The sequence below is a fragment of the Macaca fascicularis genome, chromosome 1 (genome assembly GCF_037993035.2).
Source record: "Macaca fascicularis isolate 582-1 chromosome 1, T2T-MFA8v1.1".
NCBI classification, from domain to species: Eukaryota; Metazoa; Chordata; class Mammalia; order Primates; family Cercopithecidae; genus Macaca; species Macaca fascicularis.
The window spans coordinates 181413750-181432621 of record NC_088375.1 but is presented as its reverse complement, the minus strand read 5'-3'; the positions used below and the strand labels follow the sequence as shown (position 1 = coordinate 181432621).

General features: G+C 41.8%; 1 protein-coding gene across 25 annotated transcripts in view; it reads right to left on the bottom strand.

Annotated features, from left to right (window-relative positions):
* Positions 1 to 4226: 4226 nt before the first annotated feature.
* LRP8 (LDL receptor related protein 8) overlaps positions 4227 to 18872 on the bottom strand; it is an 81291-nt gene continuing 66645 nt past the window's right edge. For 9 of the 25 annotated variants that reach the window (XM_005543327.5, XM_005543328.5, XM_015435687.4 and 6 more), the window contains 6 exons: positions 17023 to 17175; positions 15955 to 16176; positions 13844 to 13912; positions 9392 to 9564; positions 8084 to 8260; positions 5265 to 5751 (listed from right to left, as the gene is read on the bottom strand). In XM_005543327.5, coding sequence (XP_005543384.3) covers positions 5713 to 5751; positions 8084 to 8260; positions 9392 to 9564; positions 13844 to 13912; positions 15955 to 16176; positions 17023 to 17175 — 833 coding nt within the window. In that variant the 3' untranslated portion in view covers positions 5265 to 5712. Of the gene's footprint in view, positions 5752 to 8083; positions 8565 to 9391; positions 9565 to 13843; positions 13913 to 15954; positions 16177 to 17022; positions 17176 to 18872 lie in introns of all 25 variants that reach the window. The other 16 variants (XM_015435661.4, XM_005543325.5, XM_074006281.1 and 13 more) reach the window with 5 other exon arrangements.

Below are 18872 nucleotides of genomic sequence, written 5' to 3'. Positions count from 1 at the left end.
ATCTATTAGCTGGGCAGGGTGGCATGCGCCTGTAGCCCCAGCTACTCAGGAGGCTGAGACAGGATAATTGCTTGAACCCAAGAGGCGGAGGTTGCAGTGAGCTGAGATCATGCCGTTGTACTCCAGCCTGGGCAACAGAGAAAGAGACCTTGTCAAAAAAAGAAAAAAAGAAAAAAAAAAAAAAAGGCAAGCAAAATAATTATCCAGGCATTGTGGCATGTGCCTGTAGTCCCAGCTACTCAGGAGGCTGAGGCAGGAGGATTGCTTTAAGCCCAGGAGTTTAAGGTTGCAGTGAGCTATGATCCTACCACTGTACTCCAGCCTGGGTAACAGAGTGCGACCCTGTCTCTTTAAAAAAAAAAAAAAAAAAAAAGTAAAGGAGATAGAAAAGTGGATGGATTTGAAGTGGAATACCATAATTTAAAGGGTGGGCAAAGGAGACGAAGATGTGGCCAGAGAGATAGGAGAAAAACCACGAATATGGTATCATGGAAGCCAAAATAAGAGTATTCCAAGAAAAGAGTGGCTAACAGTGTTAACTACTGCTTCCAGGTCAAGAAAGATCAAGACTGAAAATGTTTACCAGATTTATAATCGAGGAGGTCCTGGATGACCTTGGCAAAAGCAACCCCAATGGCATAGGAATGAATGGTAGGGCAGAAGTATTGGGATGCAAGTAGGCAAAAATTGTTATAGAGGTACTGAGGTGAGTTATCTAACCTAGTCTTAGAGAGAAGGGAAGGCTTCCTGGAGGAGGCATTACCTAAGTGGAGTACTCAAGAACAAATAGGAATTAGTCATATAGAGGCAGAGAGGGAAAATTTAGGCAGAGAATGCTACGTTACAATTGATCTTAGGGGGCACTAAAAATAACCTTGTGACTTTGGGCAGTTACTTCACCCATTTTCTCATCTATAAAATGGGAGTGGATAGTATTGATAGTATTTACCTCACCGAATTGTTGACAAAGATTGAGATAATGTATGTAGAATACTGGTACACATTAGGGACTCAGTTCACTCCCGCTCATTAAAGTATTACAATGAAACAATACTTAAAGATTTTTTAAAAATGAATTTAATCTCTCTCTAGAAACAGTGCACTGATTTTACAAATGTCCACATTTGGTTTTCAGTTTACCAAGATTATGTTAGTACAGCTAGTGAGATGCAGCACGCCATCTTCAGCCCCCTTGCCTCTGGAAGAGACACCAGACTGCAAAGGGCACCGCGCACAGAAGCTAATGGAACTTGAATGAAAAGACAAAAAGAGCAGAACTGGTTAGTGTGACACAACATTCTAACATGCCTGATTCTTACATCGAATATGGTAACTTGAGGGTTGGTGGGGGAAGACAAACAAGGAAAATCCACTTGGGAACAATTTGATGAAGTTTGCAAACCAGCATTTTACCCCCAAATTAACAACAGCTTGTATGGAAAAAAAAAATGCTATTTTAAAAGTATATGGTTTGGACAGGTATCTGTTTTCTCTTGCAGTTCTTGTAAAAAAGTATCAAAACCTTGGCTTTAAATATATATATATATACACACACACACAAGTGGCTTTTTAAAAATTACTTTTTATAGCACAAAGTGTTTGTAAATGCAGAGGTTTTCTGCTAATTCTTGACTGTGCACATGGTGCATAGCCTGAATGAACAGAGCTTCCTGATTTTTTTTAACTGAAAAATTGAAGCAGTAATTCTTTAACCTTCTAAATTTTCCATACCCTAAAAATACAGTGTGAGAAGACTGTTACTCTATCTTCATGCATTTCGGGAAAAGGAATTATTTACTCTGAAATGTTTAATGCTAACTCATTTATATTTTGTGAAATGATGAGTGTATGGCTGGAGTTTTGGGGGTAGGGTGGAGAGGCTTGCATTCCTGTGCCATTTCCCCATTCCCACCAACGCCTGACTGGACAGTGATTGGTATCCCCTCTCCAGACTCAGTGTCTTCAAAATTTTCAGTTTTCTCTCTCACAGTTGAGAAGATCTAAGAGGCTCTCAACAACATGGCATGCTTCTGTGAAAATCCCACTGCCCTTGTATTAGTCTTCGTTGACCATATAAAAAAATCTTTGACTCAAATATGTGAAAAGCAGTCAGCATTTTCCTTTGGCCACTGGAAAGCTTGAGGCTGAATAACATCAGGTCTGCAAAGTGCTGGCAATGCATCCTAATGAATTTTCCATGATGAATTTAGTGCCTTGTACACAATGATCAAGAGATGCTTCATTGAATCAGAAATTAATCTATTTTATAAAGTACTTACATTGAACCTCTTTCCATACAGCCTCATTTCTTGACCCCTTGAGCCTTTTGTTCCTGTTAGAATGAACTGTGCAGTTCCTAAAGTCCCCATGCTATTTCATACCTCTGTGTTTTAGCTCGGTGTGTCTCTGCCTGAAGCAGCTTGGAATCCCCTTCTTAATTTTAAGACTTAAAGTCACTTCTACGATGACCCTATTCCTCATCTTCTCAGGTAGAAAGACCCCTCTCTCCATTGTGCCATAACAGTGCTCTGAATAGAATCGATGCCTTTTTTGTTTCCACATATATCTTCCTCCACTGCTACTGTGAACTCTGTAAAGTCAGAACATGTGTGACTGACCTTTACATCTGCAGTGCCAGGTGTGTAGTTGGTATCTAATGAGTGGTTTTAGTGAATGAATATACTGCAGTCATACTGAGATAACTGGAGGGATCAATAGGACTTACTGCCATACATTTAAATCCGATCTCATTCTCTTTTTGCCAGTTAATGGGTTACTTCAATCTGTTTTATAAATAATCCGTGCTATCAAAAGTAGGTAAGTAGTTTTCATTTTCTCTGTTTCTAGAAGGCATTTCAGCTAGTGCCTTTGTAATTCCACTGGAGGAGAGGTAGACCATAGTATAGGTAGCAGGTCTGATACAATGTTCAGGCAGCCCAAAATAGTCTTCCTGCAGATGGAAATGGAGGAAAAGCACTGGGACTGGCTTCTGATACATTTTCTGCCCTCTTGGCATTATCTCTGAGCTTCCTTCCAGCTCTATAGTCCAGTGACTCTGTGATCTATGATTGGCTGTAGATACCTATGCACAGGGGGCAAAAGGCAAAAGATATGTAACTACACCTCAAAATGAGGCTGAAAAGCCTCTGCGAATGGGGGAAGGTGGATCTGACTCCTCAGGTTTCATCTGTTTACTGCTGTCCAACAAATGAGCATTTCACAATTTGTTTCTTGTAAAGGGTTGCTCCCATAGCTGCCTCTTTCAAACTGCAGTTATAGCATATGCAAGAAACATGGATGTCTCCGAGAAAGCTGTGAATTTCATCATCATTTTGAGATCTCAGGCTGTATGTCCAGACCCCATTCATTATTTTTTTCTGTGAATGCCAGGATCTGACCGAAAGTTTAGAAACTATGCCTTATCCACTGTTATCATTTAATTCCTTGGAAAATTCAGTTTCTTTGGAAGAAGGTTACAGGAAAAGTCACTTGTTTTGAGTAAATTTCCATGTTTTTCACTGTCATCATTTTTCTTCAGTCAAAAATAATTTTACTCTCCGTTCTTAAAAGAATGGTAATGTGAGTAAGCTCCATAGGAGTTGGCCACCTGTTCTTAAAATTCTGTTTGTTATTGGTCATTCTAGGTCAACTGCATTTACCCTCTCAATGGAATATTTCAGGACTATCAACACATGCATGTCATGAGGAGATTGCTGGATTATGCAAAACACAGTGCCCAAGCTCCAGAATATAGTTATTTTCTTAGAGTTTAGGAGGCCAAGAGTGATGCAGAGGAAGGTCCTAGGTACAGGATGCTAGAACTCCAGAATGTCTGACTGAAAATTCAAAGGGTATCAAGCTGGTGAGACATCCAACCTTCATTGAGTTGGGGGCATCTGGCAGGTAGGGATGGGAAGGCATTTGGTTAAGTGTGTCAAGTTCCAGGTATGATGAGATTAGATGCATCTCCTCTGCTCCTACTTAAGTCAAACACTTCCATGTTGCACCTTGTCCCTGGTTGTCTACTGGGAGTAAGTGGCAGAACAACAGAGTTAAGAAACTCAAACTCTTTCTCTTTGGATGGGAAAGCCAGTGGGGACTGAATCCTTCTGGGACTATAGGATTATGTTTCCAATGGGAGACCCCACAAATAGAAAAGAGCACTTCTCCCTTCCTCCCGCAAGGCCAGGAAAAGCAAAGAAGGTGTCTATAATGAAGAGCATCTATACATATACCCAGAGTTTTTCCTTTTATTTACAAAGCAGTAAACCAAATTCCTGTGTGAATATAAATATCCAATATACTATAATATTGTGTATGCCATTTCCCTCCTCAAATATGACTTCAGTTTTGGCCAGTTGTTCTGACTTAAGCCAAAAATTAGTTTCATCTATATGAACATATGATGGTAAGTAACCTATTTATTACTTTAAAATGTTTCCCCACATAAAGGAAATGGTAGAGAGTAAGGGGAAAAGAGAAATAAGAGATGTAATAAAACCTATTCCACCATCTTTATTCTCAACCACAGCATGTCCCAGATGTTCAGAGCCTGGGCCAGTCTCTATAGTAAACTTGGGCTGTTCTGGAAATGTCTCCACTTAGCTCTGTAAGGATGGCACCCTTCAGGGTGCTTCAGAGGAAACTTACTGAATTCAACCCAAGTGTCCTGAAAGAAATTGAAGAAGTTACTCAAAGAGCTGAACTTTAAAACAAGGAGTAGCTGAGGGTGAGGCATATTCTATCTTGAGTTTCTGAGCACTCTGGTACCATGGAATATCTCTACACTGACCTTTGCCAAAGCCAAGAAAGCCCCAGTAGGAGTCACAGCAGCCATGTGTGAGCTGAAAGGCTTTTCCTGACTTCCTGGGGTCGCAGGAATGGCCAGAGGTGAAAAGATTGCCTTTTTTACTACATAATTGCACAAACCATGGTATCTGTTTTCTGAGCCAGATTTCCAAAGGCTTTTCTGAAAACTACAAGATATACCCCTTGTGGACTGTGTTAAAATAAATTTATCTTTATGTATTTGAACAGTAGCCATAGATGTGCCTCTTCTCTACAGATTTTTCTGTCACACACATACACATATAAACACACACATATACACACACAGAGTCTGCGTGGTGGGCCAAACATGCCAAAAATAAATACTCTCGCTTCTCTAAATTATTTATAGAACTCATCTGATTTTTAAAATATGTTAATAAATAATCTAAATGGGGGAGGGAGTTGAAGTTTTTTTTTTTTTTTTTTTTTTTTACTTATGTTGATGGATAGCCACAAAGCATAATCATCTTATTTACAAAAAACAAACCCCCCAAAACCTAAAAAAGTCCCCCCAGCAACCAAACATCTTCTGTAAATATATTTTTTAAATGATGAGTAAGGTACTGTGCCATTGGCCCCCATTTGGTTATGTGCATCATGTTAGTCAGCAGTAGCCATTCCACGAATTCCTCATGGGTAGTGCAACCAGTTAAAAAGTGTATAAAACATTATACATAGAAAAACTCTCACATCCTTTGGATGTTTGCAGTTCATCATAACTTTGTGGTTACCTTTCCGCAACATAAATTTAAAAAAAAAATCACACACACACATACACTCACACAGACCCATATATAGAAACCCATTCATCCAGTCATACACCATCCAGAGTGTAGTGGGTGGGACTGAATTCCATGAGGCACGAAGTGGGTGATCCCATCCTCAGGGTAGTCCATCATCTTCAAGGCTTAATGCCACTCGCTGGGGAGACAAACCAAAGAATTCATCGTTAGATCCATAAGAGTTACTATTTATTATTGACAAAGTACAGACTTATGTTACTTTAATAGGTATTAGCTCACATAATCTTCAAACTCTCCCAAGAGACAAGATTTATCCTATTTATTTTACAGATGAGAAAACAAACTCAATGAGCTTAAGTAGGGTTTGTTCTGGATCACATAGCAAGTGGCTGAACTAAAATTTGATCCCAGGTCTGTATGAATCCAAAGCTGTAGATTTTTTCATCATTCTGTTTTGTATCTTTGTAAAGAAGAGTTGCTCAGATCTAAATTTTCTCAATCCTCCCTTATAGGATTTTAGGTTTGGTCAATTTCAGTGGGTTAGCTTTGGCAAATGTTAAATTTCAGGCTATGGGGTTACTTGTCTCTAGCATGCTAATCACATTTAGGAAGGTAATATACTGCACCTTCCCAACAGATTAAACAGAATCGGGAGGCAATGCAGGTTAATTAAATTCCATCCCTCTCTCCCTCACCCCTACTTTCTAGTCATTAGGTAGATGCTAGACTCCTGTCTGCCAAAAATGGCTGACCATGAGATGGTGAGCCCACTAACCCCTGAGCCAGTCTATTCCATTGTGGACAACAGATTTAAATTCTTTTCTATATTAATGTGAAATTTGTTTGTTTATATCTTCTGACATTCCCTGATTCCATCTCTCAGACTCAGAGACAGTTCTACATAGGACAACCCTTGAAATTTATAGATGGTGTTTGAATTCCCTTCCCTTCATTCTGAGTGTTTTCTTCTCCAGGATAACATCTAACTTTCCCCATCTAGTCCTGATGTAATCTTGTTTGCCTCTTTTCCATTTCCCAGATACCCTCCTTTGGAAAGACCCTCCCCAGCTTCAGTATTTTTCTTATAGTTATGTGAATTCGGGCCCGCCAGTTTACTTCTCTGAGACTTAGTTTTATCATCTATCAAATGGGAATAGTAATAGGACCTACCTCACAGGGTTGTTGAGGAATCAAATGAGATAATGCATGGAGAGTGTTTAATGTAGTACCTAACAACACATAGGGCCCAGAGTATCCTAGGTCAACGTAACCAGCATAAAATAGAATCAGACTAGTATCTCCCATCTCTGGACATTCTACATATGATAAAAAGTAACTCTACTGCCTTTCAAGTCATCTTTGGGTTATCTGTAGTTTTTTAATGAATGCAATGGCCATCCTCCACTAGTGTAGATAATTGAGACTACCTTATTCTAGTCCAGCCACCCTCCCACTCTCTCCAAGACAGATCTCTAGGCCAAAGATAGGCCCCAGTAGTGATGGTACAGTTACCGGAGAAATCGACAGAGGAGAGACAGGTTGTTGAGAATATTGATTTCCAGAGCTTCAAGGCTATTTACCTCATGATATAAAGGAAAGAGCATGGGCTTTTGTGTATATACAGACTGGAGTTTGAATTCTGGTTCTGCCACTTCCTGGCTATGACCTTAGGCAAGTTATTCAATTTCTATGAGTCTCAGTTTCCTCATCTGCAAAATGGGGCTAATAATATTGGCTTGATAAGGTTATTTTGAAGATTAAATGAGATAATGTATGTAAAACACTGAGAACAGTGTCTGACACACAGTAGGTGCTCAATAAATGTTGATTTCCTCATTCTACTACTCTATTTCTCTGCAACTGGCAGAAGCTTATTACTCAGTCCTTAGACTCATCAGGAGTAACTCCCCCTGAGTCATTTCTTTCTCTGGAAATAATGTCATTTTACATGTGCAGAGTGCTTTGTAAGTCACAAAGTGCTCTCACATGTGCTATCTCACTTGTACTTTATAAACTCAGGAGGCAGGTAGAATGCGGGTTATTATTCTCATTTTACAAATAACAGTGAGCAGAAAGAAGTGACTGAGATCACAGGGCTGTGGAAGGATGGAACTGGGAATTTTCTTACTCCAAGTTCAGTGCTTCTTCCACTGTGCCCCCTCTGATCTTCAAAAATTGGTCAAGCAACTATTTTTTTTGGACTGGCCGAGGTTAAGGATCCTCAAGGCCGTCTGCTAACCCTCCTCATTTGCTCCATCTCATTTCCCATGTCTCCCCTTCATGAACAATTTGCCTCAGCAGCAATTCTGTCTGCTCTGCCCCAAACTTGATCGCTTTCTTCCACATGCCATTCATTGGTCTGTGACTAACCCATTTTTCTTCTTTGCTCCAACACCCAGCTTACAATTTGCAGCCTTCCCAAACCAGAAAGCCTTCTAGGATTGGCTGCGCCTGCCTTGGTTCATGCCCTCACTCACCAGCCCCTCAGACTTAGAGTGGCACTGCCCTACCTTGGACTTGACGACAGGCAGCTCGGAAAGAGGGTTCCTCGGGAGTTGGTGCAGCTGTGACCTTGGTTCCCCCGGCAAGACAAAAAGCTCCTTGAGGGCAGGGGCTGGGTCTTCCAGTTCTCTGGTCTCCCCAAGACAGGGCTCTGCCCACAGTGGGCGATCAAAGCTGCTGATTGCCTGACAGGGGGATGGCACTGTGGATGACCTCTGAGGTCACACTCAGCCCCCTGACTCTGCTGTATAACAGTGACACCTGTTGTGCCACTTCATGGTCCTCATTCCCCCAAAAAGCCATGCTGTGTTGTGCCTTTAAGCCTTTGCACATGCCTCTATCTGGAATGCCATTTCCCTCCTTCTCTCCTGGGAAAACTGCTATTAATCTTTCAAGGACATAGTCCATCTGTCACCTTCTCTGTGAGGCATTCCTTGCCTGATTCTCCAGACAGAATTCATAGCTCCCTTGTTGATGTTTCCATAGCATCTATTCAACAAATATTTGTTGGGAGTCAGCCATACTGTGCTAGACATCAGGAAAACAGATTAATCAGACAGTTCTGCCCTCAAGGATCTTAGGGTTTAGTGAGGAGACCACTGAGTAAAAGACAAGTGGACTACAGTGTGATAGGGGCTGTGAGGCAGAGAGGCCCGGAGGACTGTGGGAGAACAAAGCAAGCCAAGGATAGCTTTCTAGAAGAGGGGACTCCTGAGCTTCCACCACGGCACTCAGCACACAATTATACCACTGTATGTTAGTATCTCTAACTCCCTACCAACTTCTTGGGAGCAAGCACATTCCTTATTGACTTTTGAATACTTGATATCTAATGTGCTTGGCACATAACTGGCATACAGTATTGAAATGAATACATTTGAATTAAATGGCCACAGTTACCCTTCCAGGCCAAAGGTTCTGAAAATTTACTGAGCAGAAAGAGACATTTGGCTTTTTTACTGCCAGGAAAAGCCTCTAGGTACAAGGTGGTCCTGATACCTTTTTACCTTAACCACCTACCCCAGCATTTCTGTGTTCCCCAGGGCCTAGAACAGTGCCTGATACATGGTACGTTCTCGATAAATGTTTCAGGAAGGGAGGAAGGAGGAAGGGAAGGAGGGAGGAAAGGAAGGAAAGAAGGAAAGAAAAAAGACAGGGAGGGAGGGAAGGACAGAAGGAAGGAAGGGAGGGAGGGAAGGACAGAAGGAAGGAAGGGAGGGAAGAAAGGATGGGAAGGAAGAAAGGATGGGAGGAGAAGAAAGGATGGAAGGGAAGATGGTCAGAAGGTAGGAATTCTCCCAGTGAGAAATACTTACTGCAGGATAGACATGGCCAATCTGAGCAGTCCTCCCTATATGGAGCTCATCTTCATCTTCTTCTTCTGTTGTTTTCCTGTAGACTGGGTTGTCAAAATTCATGCTTTTGGTGTTCTTCCGCTTCCAGTTTCTCCAGATCAGGTATCCACTCATGCACAGCAGGGCTATCACCACTGGAGGAAGGACACAGGAGATTGGACCTCCAGCAGGCCCCAGCCCACTGCTCAGACATCAGTGCAAGGCTTGTCACCACTCCACCTTTCCTGCCCCTTGCTCCTCAGGCTCTGTTTCTGCATGTTCTTTTTCTGCTGTTTGAAAGCCCATCTCTCATCCCTTCTTTCCCTTATTAACTATTCATCCTTAAAGATCCTGCTCAAATGTGAAGTCTTCCCCAACTGTGGGCAGAGGCAGTTGCTCTCTCATGTGTGCTCCCAGATCACACACAGTATCTTACTTTATGTATCTGTACTCCCAACTAGATAGCTCTTTCAAGGCAGGGACTGTGTCTTTTTTTTTTTTTTAACTCTTTATGCCCAGTTCCTAGCACTGAGTAGGTGCCTAGTAACGTGCTGAATGAATGAGTGAATTTTACCACACCTTTGCCCTAATGCTGCTGCTTCCCTACATTTCTCTAAGAAAACCATTCTCTCCCAAAACTGGGGGGTGGAGAGTGGGATGGGGCCAGGTACAGTGTTTATTTCCAAAGGTGAGGCTCCACCTGAAGAAGAACATCTCTAGAAGGAGACACAGAGGGCAACATAAGCTGTGATTTAGAATAAATGAATATGTTAATGATTAAAGGAGGAAGCTCTGTCCAACAGAGCTGGGTAAAAATGGAGCAAGTAGCTCGTAAGGTGGTTAGCAGTCACTCAGTATCCCAATGGAGGCTGAATGATCACCTATCTAGGATGGTATAGAAGGGGTTTCCGTTTTAGTAAGATTACAATAATTGATATGCACTAAAGACAGAAACAAGGCAGTTACCACTGGTAATATTTATTGTCCTAGAGATCTAGCTATGCAGTAAGGCCAGAAAAACATTTAAGAGTATAAATATGGGAAAGGAGGCCAGGTACAGTGGCTCACACCTGTAATCCCAACACTTTGGGAGGCTGAGGCAGGCAGATTACTTGAGGCCAGGAGTTCGAGACAGGCCTGGCCAACATAGCGAAAACCCATTTCTACAAAAAATATAAAGTAGCTGGGCATGGTGGTGGGCACCTGTAGTCCCAGCTACTCAGAAGGCTGAGGTGGGAGGATTGCTTGAACCTGGGAGGTCGAGACTGCAGTGAGCCACAGTAGTGCCACTGCACTCCAGCCTGGGCAACAGAGGGAGACCTTATCTCAAAATAAATAAATAAATAAATAAATAAATAAATAAATAAATAAGAGAAAGGAGGAAACCAAACTCTTATTAACAGCTATTTATATTTTTAGGAACTCTGAACCTGGTGAAAAACTATCAGAAATAATCTTAGTTAATCAAGAATCAACATAAAAGATCATTACCTTCTTTTTTAATCAGCAAGAACCAATTGGAAAATGTAACGAAGGCCAGACATGGTGGCTTACACATGTAATACCAACATTTTGGGAGGCTGAGGCAGGAAGATTGCTTGAACCCAGGAGTTCAAGACCAGCCTGGGCAAGATGGTGAGTGAGCCCTGGTCTTTACAAAAAAAAATAATTTAAAAAATTAGCCAGGTGTGGTGGTGCATGCCTGTAGTCCCAGCTACTCTAGTCCCAGCTACTCGAGATGCTGATGTGGGAGAATCCCTTGAGCCCAGGAGTTCAAGGATGCAGTGAACTGTGATTGCACCATTGCACTCCAGCCTGGGCAAGAGTGCAAGATCTTCTTGTCTCTTAAAAAAAAAAAAAAAAAAAAAAAAAAAGAGAAAGAACATGTAATGGAATAAAAATAAATTCATAATAGCCCATCAAAAAGCTATAAAATATAAAATACCTAGGAAAATCTAAGAAGAAATATGCAAGTCCTATGTGATCTATAAAGTTCTGCTGAAGGACATAAAAGAAGACTGAAATAAATAGATATGCCACATTTCTGGCTGGGAAGCTTTAATATAATAAAAATGTATATTCTCCTCACATAAACTCATATATCTAAAGCAATCTTGATAATTTCACCAAAATTTTTATAGAATTGATAAGGTTATTCTGAAGTTCACTTAGAAGAGAAACTGAATAAAAATAACTGAGAAGATGTTGTGAGTGTAACATATCATGAAGTTCTGCTAATAGTATGTAGGAATATATAAATCGGTGGAGGAAGATAAACTGCTTAGACACAAATCAAAGTATGTATGGGATGTAGTTTATAATAAAGATGACAGTGCAAGTCAGGAGAGAAGTATAGATTATTCAATGATGGTTTTGGGGAAACTAGACAGGTATATAGAGAAAAAACAAGTAAATTTCTACCTCATCCCATATTCTAAAATTTAAATTCCAAATAGGTTAATATCTAAGTACTAAAAAAAGTTTAAAGTAGAAAAGAAAAACATCAGAAGATATTTTAATAATTTAGAGTGAGGCAGGCCTTCTTAAGCGAAACACAAAACCCAGAAATCTTAAAAGATTGACAGATCTGATACTTAAAAGTTTTATATTTATGCATGGCAAAAGATACCATAAACAAACTTTAAAACCAAATGTCAGACTGGAAGAAAATATTTGTAGCATGTATTTTAAAGATTTAATATTCATCATGTATAAATATTTCTATAAATAAGAAAAAATAGCCAATAGAAAAATGAGAAAAGACTGTGAGTAGGCAGTTCATAACAGATAAAATATAGGTAAAGGGACTGATAAGCTTATGAAAAGATACTCTACCTCACAGGGACGTGTCAGGGAAATAATACTCATCTTTCATTCCTCAGATTAGCAGAAATTAAAAATATTGATTATTTCAGAGTGAGTTATGTCAGCAAAACAGCATACATCTGCCTCTTTCTATAGGGCAAAGGATGGCAAGAAAGGGGTGCATTTATCTTTCTCCACTCCAGTCAAAATAATCCTGGAATAATCATCTCACTATCATCTTTCCTGGTGAAGCCTTTCAAGGCCAATTCAAATGCCGTCTTCTCCAGAAGCGCCACTTTTACTCTGGAATTACCTTTCTTTCAACCATCCCTTCACAGGAGTATCATGCCACTGTTACATTGTTCCTCTGTATCTACATCCAAAATGCCCCTATTTTAGCACATTATGACATGTATTAACATCTACCTCAAAGGACTTTATTTTTGCCTGATTAAACACTGAAAGCTCTTAAAGTCTTTATCTTTTTCTTCCCTGGATCCTTGGCACTTGGCATAGTGTCTCACACAGGGGAGAAGTTTTTAAAACATTTGCTGACTAACTCACCATACTGAAGATTCCCAGGATAAAAGGACAAAGTTCCTGTCCTTGAAGTACTCATAGCCAAGTAAGGGAGAGAAAGCTCTGAATGGACAATCAGAATGCAAAGATACTGCTAAGAGATGAGACTGCTAAGAGAGGGGTGTACAGGATACTGTGTGGACTTCGGGGTGGAAGAGAATGAATCAGCCCCCTTGATTCTCTGTGAGGGCTTAACCAAGTGTTATACTCTGGCCGTACTCATCTCCTTCTAGCTCTAAAACCACCCCACCCTGACCCTTCCAGGCCATTTCCTACTCCTGGCTTTATTCATGCTGTCTTCACTGCTTGGACTGCTCTTGATCCTCCTTCACTTGGCTGACCCAGCTCAAATATCACTTCCGTTAGGAAACCTCCTCTGCCCTCTTCCCCTCTCCCTCAGCCCAAGCTAAGTGTATCCTCAGCACTGTCTCTGAAGTCAGTGCATGCAGCTTAACCTTAGGACCCACCAGGTCATAACAAACTTACCTGTGTTATGTGGGTCTCTCCAACAAGACTATAAACTTTTATAGGACAGAACCATGTCTTATTCATCTTTAACTGCCTTTCCTCCTGTTATCACAGAGTTTGGCACATAGTAGCTGCTTAATAAATACTTGTTGAAAACCAAACAGAAAGAAAACAAGACAGTATGACCTATTAAAGGAACGGTAAGCAGCTCTATTCATTAATTCAACAAATCCTTGATTTCCTACCATGTGCCAGACATTGCTAGGAGCTGGGGAGAATGGTGAGCAAGATACCAGCCCTATTCCTAGGGATCATACAGTCACACTTCACGTGGCTGGAGTGTAGAGTGTGAATCGAGGGGTGGGGAGATGGGGGATGCACCTGGAAGGTCACCTGGGGCCAGATCCTGAAGAGCCTTGTGTGCTAGGCTAAAAAACAAAATTAAATCAGGACTGGGAGGTGGGCAGGAAGGCTGCAAGGGCAGAACAAGTCAACAGGGCAGGCCAAGTTCTCTACCCTGCCAGCGCTTTTCCCTAGGCCTGAGCAGGGTCTCTCTTTTCAGTGACTGGGAGCCACACTCACCTATGGGCACGATGATCCCAATAACAGCGGCAGTGACTGTGGAGCCCATCTTACTGTCTTCATTCCCATCTGTAAAACACAAACATTTGCAGAATGATGCTCTGTCACTGTGTGTCCAAGCCCCTACTGGCCTCAAGTGGTAAGAACTACCCAACTGCTTCTCATCCTCATTCTAAAATGATGATCCTGGCTGTTGCCTAATAATTCAGTCTTTCCAGATCCTATCACAACTCCTGTGAGGCAAGCAGGACAGAGGTTATCTCCATTTTACAGGCAAGGAAACTGAGTCTTAACTGAGGGGTTTGGGGACTCACAGAAAAGTGGCAGAGCTGGGACTCGAACCCAGGACTCTTGCCCCAAGTCCCATAACCTTTCCACAGCATCATGGTGGTAGGAAGCTGGGGGCTGTGCATGGTAAGGTGAGCACTTAGGTCTTTGTGTTGCTGACGGACTAGGTCATTTGCCTTTTTCCATCAGTATCTGTTGCTTTGCCAGTATTGTTTTTGGTGAGCTGTCTGTCCATCTGCATTATCAGATTATTTTTCATAAGTAATTGAAATGGGACATAGTGTAGTGTAGAGGAACCAAGAGCACAGTCTTCTGTGTCAGACTTCTGGGTTCAAGTCCCAGCTCTACTACTCACTACCCATGTGACCTTGGGCAAATTATTATATATTATAAATACAGCACATGATATTATACTTTTATATCTTTCAAATGGTGATATTACCTACCTCCTAGGGATATGGTAAGGATTAAATGAAATAATTTATCTAAAATGAATATAAAATGCTTGGCACAACTTTGCCTAGTTCTAGGAGTGGGATAGGGGTTGTTGTAGGGTCTAAATTTTAAAAAGATATGTAAAAGCACATTTTAAACTGAAAACTGCTTGAAAAATTTACTATCTTTTTCAAAAACTATGCCATGCCATCTTTCTCACTCTTACAACCATCTTCATTGTAACATTTGTGAAGCACTTTATAGTTCAGAAAGCATTTTTCCCTTAGATCCTCCTGACAGCTCCCTGTGGTGTGAAAAGGAGCTATCATCTACATTTGCTGCAGGTGAGGAGATGACTGGCCCTGGCAATGGCCCAAGGCCCATCCTCTCTCAGTGTGACTGTTTATCCATGTTACTCCAAGAGAATGTAACAGTTAAGGGGAGAAAAAGGCTGCACTGCTTGCTTCCAGAGCTAACTGTGGAAATGCTGCTGTCCTCCCCTGTCTGGTCCACAGCGAACACTGGACAGTGATATTAAAACCTAGAGCATGAGGAAGCCAGTGAGGAGAAGCTGGTGAGAGGCTCTGCCCTTGGATAAGAGGAACTGGAATTCACACATGCTCCGTCTGCCTCTGCAAACTTCGGAGTAAGTGCTCCACTCCAAAAAGCCAGCTTCCGCTGGCAAAATAGCACCAATTAGGAAGATGCTGCCAAGTAGCTTGGTTTCTGGGCTGTCCATATAGAGGAAAAAATTTAAAAGATAGTTTATCCTTTTAAACGAACTCCCTCTGGCAGGTGACTCAATTAAAAAAGTATTTGCTGATTAATGAGATAGAACATTTCTAGCAGTGACAATTACTGCTCCCAATGATTTAATAAGTGGTGAACTTAATTATTTTCATCCCAGGTCTGGAAAGAGGTATGAGGAGACCATGGTTGTAGATATTACTATCTGGGGACCTTCTGGGAACTGAGATCAGAGCTTTCCAAACACAAGGGACACCTCCTCATATCACACCAGAACTTTGTGAAACATAGACACACACACCCTCGCAGAGTCAGCAACGGCTGTGTATGTGAGCACCTCCGGTACACCGGTTATGCCTTTGTCTATCATGGCAATCTTGTGAAGCAGGTTGTGGAAGGGTGGTTCTTTCCACTTTGGAAGAGAAGCAACTGAGGTTCACAGGGTCTCAGCTTCCTGCCAGACCCTCTGTAAGTTAGGGGCACCTAGGAGTCCTCAATCGCAGGTTGGTACTCTACCTCCCTCTCAAATATGCAGTAACCTCCTCAAAGATATGCAGTATTCAGCACTGGTAGGTTCTCTCATCCTGGCTTCCCTAGGAGCCCTCTCATGTCATGAAAGAATGCAGAACTCATTTCCTTACAGTGCTGGGAGTGGTTGCTGGTTGCAGGACTTAGGGTAGACAGGCTGATGCTGGGAGCCCTGGGGACACTAACTGAGCTTGGGACTGCAGCTGCCAGGTTTGGTGTCTCTGTGCTGTGGTTCTGGTCGGTGGATCTGTGGACGGTGGTCCCAGGGGCTCCTGTGGTGGCAGGTCCTGTCCTCGTGGTAGAGGGTAGCGTCGTAGTTGAGGTAGATTGAGGTGCTGGAGGGGAAATACCATGGAGGTCACTTGGACAGATAATTTTGTTGCCTAAGTTATTGCCTCTGAGTTATACTTAGGAACATATCTTCATGGTGTAGCTCAAATGCCACTTCTGTGAAGCCTTTCCTAATCTCCCCGGTGGGCTATGATCTTTTCTTTAGCTGAATGCTAAGCACTTCATTCAATAAAGATGAGTCATTAAAACATTGCTGTGGAATTAGTTGTAAGACCAGCAATAAAAAGACTGCAGGGAGGGGAAATCAGATAAATCTAGAAGGATTTTACACTCATATTGTTATACCAATAGATTTAAAGTCTTATTCCACTTTAAACAATTGAACCTGTAAATTAGTAATAATGCAGTAGACTTAGGCTCAAATGAAAGGTCTTGGCTATACATCAAGGTTGGGACATGAATCTGTGTATGCAGTTGAAGTATTAACTATTAGTCCCCATCATATTGCAAAAGGGCTTCTGTGTAGTGTTTGTTAAGTTCTAGGTGAGAAATAGGCAAGTACATAGTTATCTGCATGTATCTGAAGCCATGGAGATTAAGGGTTCTTAATTTGAGGCTTTTAAAGGGTTCCAGAAACTCCCTGAAATTGAATTTAAAATATTTTATGTATACATGTATTTTTTCCTTGGGAGTGAGAAAAAGCTTTGGAAGGATCCTGGGGGCATGAGCATTCAAGGAAGGTGAAAAAGAGAAACCCCAAAAAGGCAACAAGTAGCCAGGGAAGATGGAAGAAAACCAGCAGCATACTGTGTCCCAGAAGCCAAGGGAAGATTTCAGCAGGGTAGGGTCTGACACTGCCAGGGGCCATCCGTCCGGGAAGGTCTGCTTACCTCGGTAGCACCTCTTCATGTCTGGACCCAGCCACATTGTGTCAGGACAGGCACACGTGTACTTGGGAGAGTGGCTGGAGATCTGAGGAGCAGGAAGGCACAGGTACTCACAGCCTCCATTAGGCTGGACACTCAGCTTACAGGCATCTGCAGCTAATGGCAGAGAGGGAGACAGCTGGGGCACAGACAGGACATGCCAGGTATTCCTGCCTCCTGAGGATGAGGCCTCTCCCACCTGGCTTGCTCAAAAAGCTTGCCCTACTACTTTTTTTTCATATATTTTTTTCTTTTTCTTTCTTTTTCTTCCCCCAAAGCTTTTGGGGTACATGTTGTTTTTTGTTACATGGATGATTATATAGTGGTGAATTCTGGGACTTTAGTGCACCTATAACCCAAGTTTAGGGTACATTGTACCTAATGTGTAGTTTTTTTCTTTTTTTAATGTCTAGCCCCTCTCCTACCTTCCCCATTTTTAGTCTTAAAGTCCATTATATCACTCTGTATGCCCCGTGTATTCATAGCTTATTTCCTGCTTATAAATGAGAGCATATAGTTTTTGGTTTTCCACTGCTATCATACTTTACTTAGAATAATGGCCTCCAGCTCCATGTAGGTTGCTGCAAAATACATTATTTTGTTCCTTTTTATGGCTGAGTAGTATTCCAAGGTGTATATATGCCACATTTTCTTTATTCACTCATTAGTTGATGGACACTTAGGTTGGTTCTACATCTCTGCGATTGTGAAGCCCTTCTACTTTTTAAATGTTTTTTATTTTTTATTTTTTGAGACAGGGTCTCACTCTGTTGCCTAGGCTAAGTACAGCAGTGCAATCATAGCTCACTGCAGCCTCAAACTCCTGGGCTTAAGAAATCCTCCCACCTCAGCCTCCCCAGTAGCTGGAACTATAGATGCATGCCACCACACACCAGGGTAATTTTTATAGTTTTTGTAGTGATAGAGTCTTGCCTTCTTGCCCAGGCTGGTCCCAAACTCCTGGGCTCAAGTGATCCTCCCGCCTTGGCCTCCCAAAGTGCTGGAATTGCAGGTGTGAGCCACCATGCCCGGCCTCCCTACTACTTTTATTGGGTACTTTCCAGCACCATACCTAGTGTTTTATCCCCACACTCTCATTTAATCCTTGCAACAATTCTGAGAGGTGGGGACGTTACATCCCAGACTGACAGATAAAGACATCTAGGCTCAAAGAGAACAAACTCGTCAAAGCTATCCTCTAGGAATTTTTTTTTTTTTTTTTTTTTTTAAGATGGGGGTCTTGCTCTGTCACCCAGGCCAGAGTGCAGTAATGCAATCATAGCCCACTGCTGCCTGGAGCTCCTGGGCTCAAGGGATCCTTCTGCCTCAGCCTCTCAGTGTTGGGATTACAGGCATGAGCCACCATGTCTGGACTAGAGATAGAACTTAAATTGAGGTCTGCTGGGCTCCAAAGCCCATAAGCCCGTGGTTTTTGTTTTTCCATGTGCCACATACTATGTCTCTCATTTAAATTTCTAGGTCTAGAATCAGGCACCAATCTTATCTCCTTACACTCCCTTGCTTTCCCACTTTCACCCTGGCAGCCAACACTTCAGTTAGTTAGAATTAGCATATCCTAGTGATAGAGGAGGGGACAACCTACTAGTAGGATTCCTAGATTCTATTCCCAACCAATAAGCTGACTTATTTATATGGCCCTTGGATACATTAGCTTATACTACTGCAAGATGGCTCCAAATAGCAAGTTAGATGCAATGTGTCATGGTGAAAGCAGCTTTGGAACCCAACAGACCTGGGTTTAGGTTTCAGTTCTGCCACCTGCTAACATTATTTTACCTCTCTGAGCTTCCATT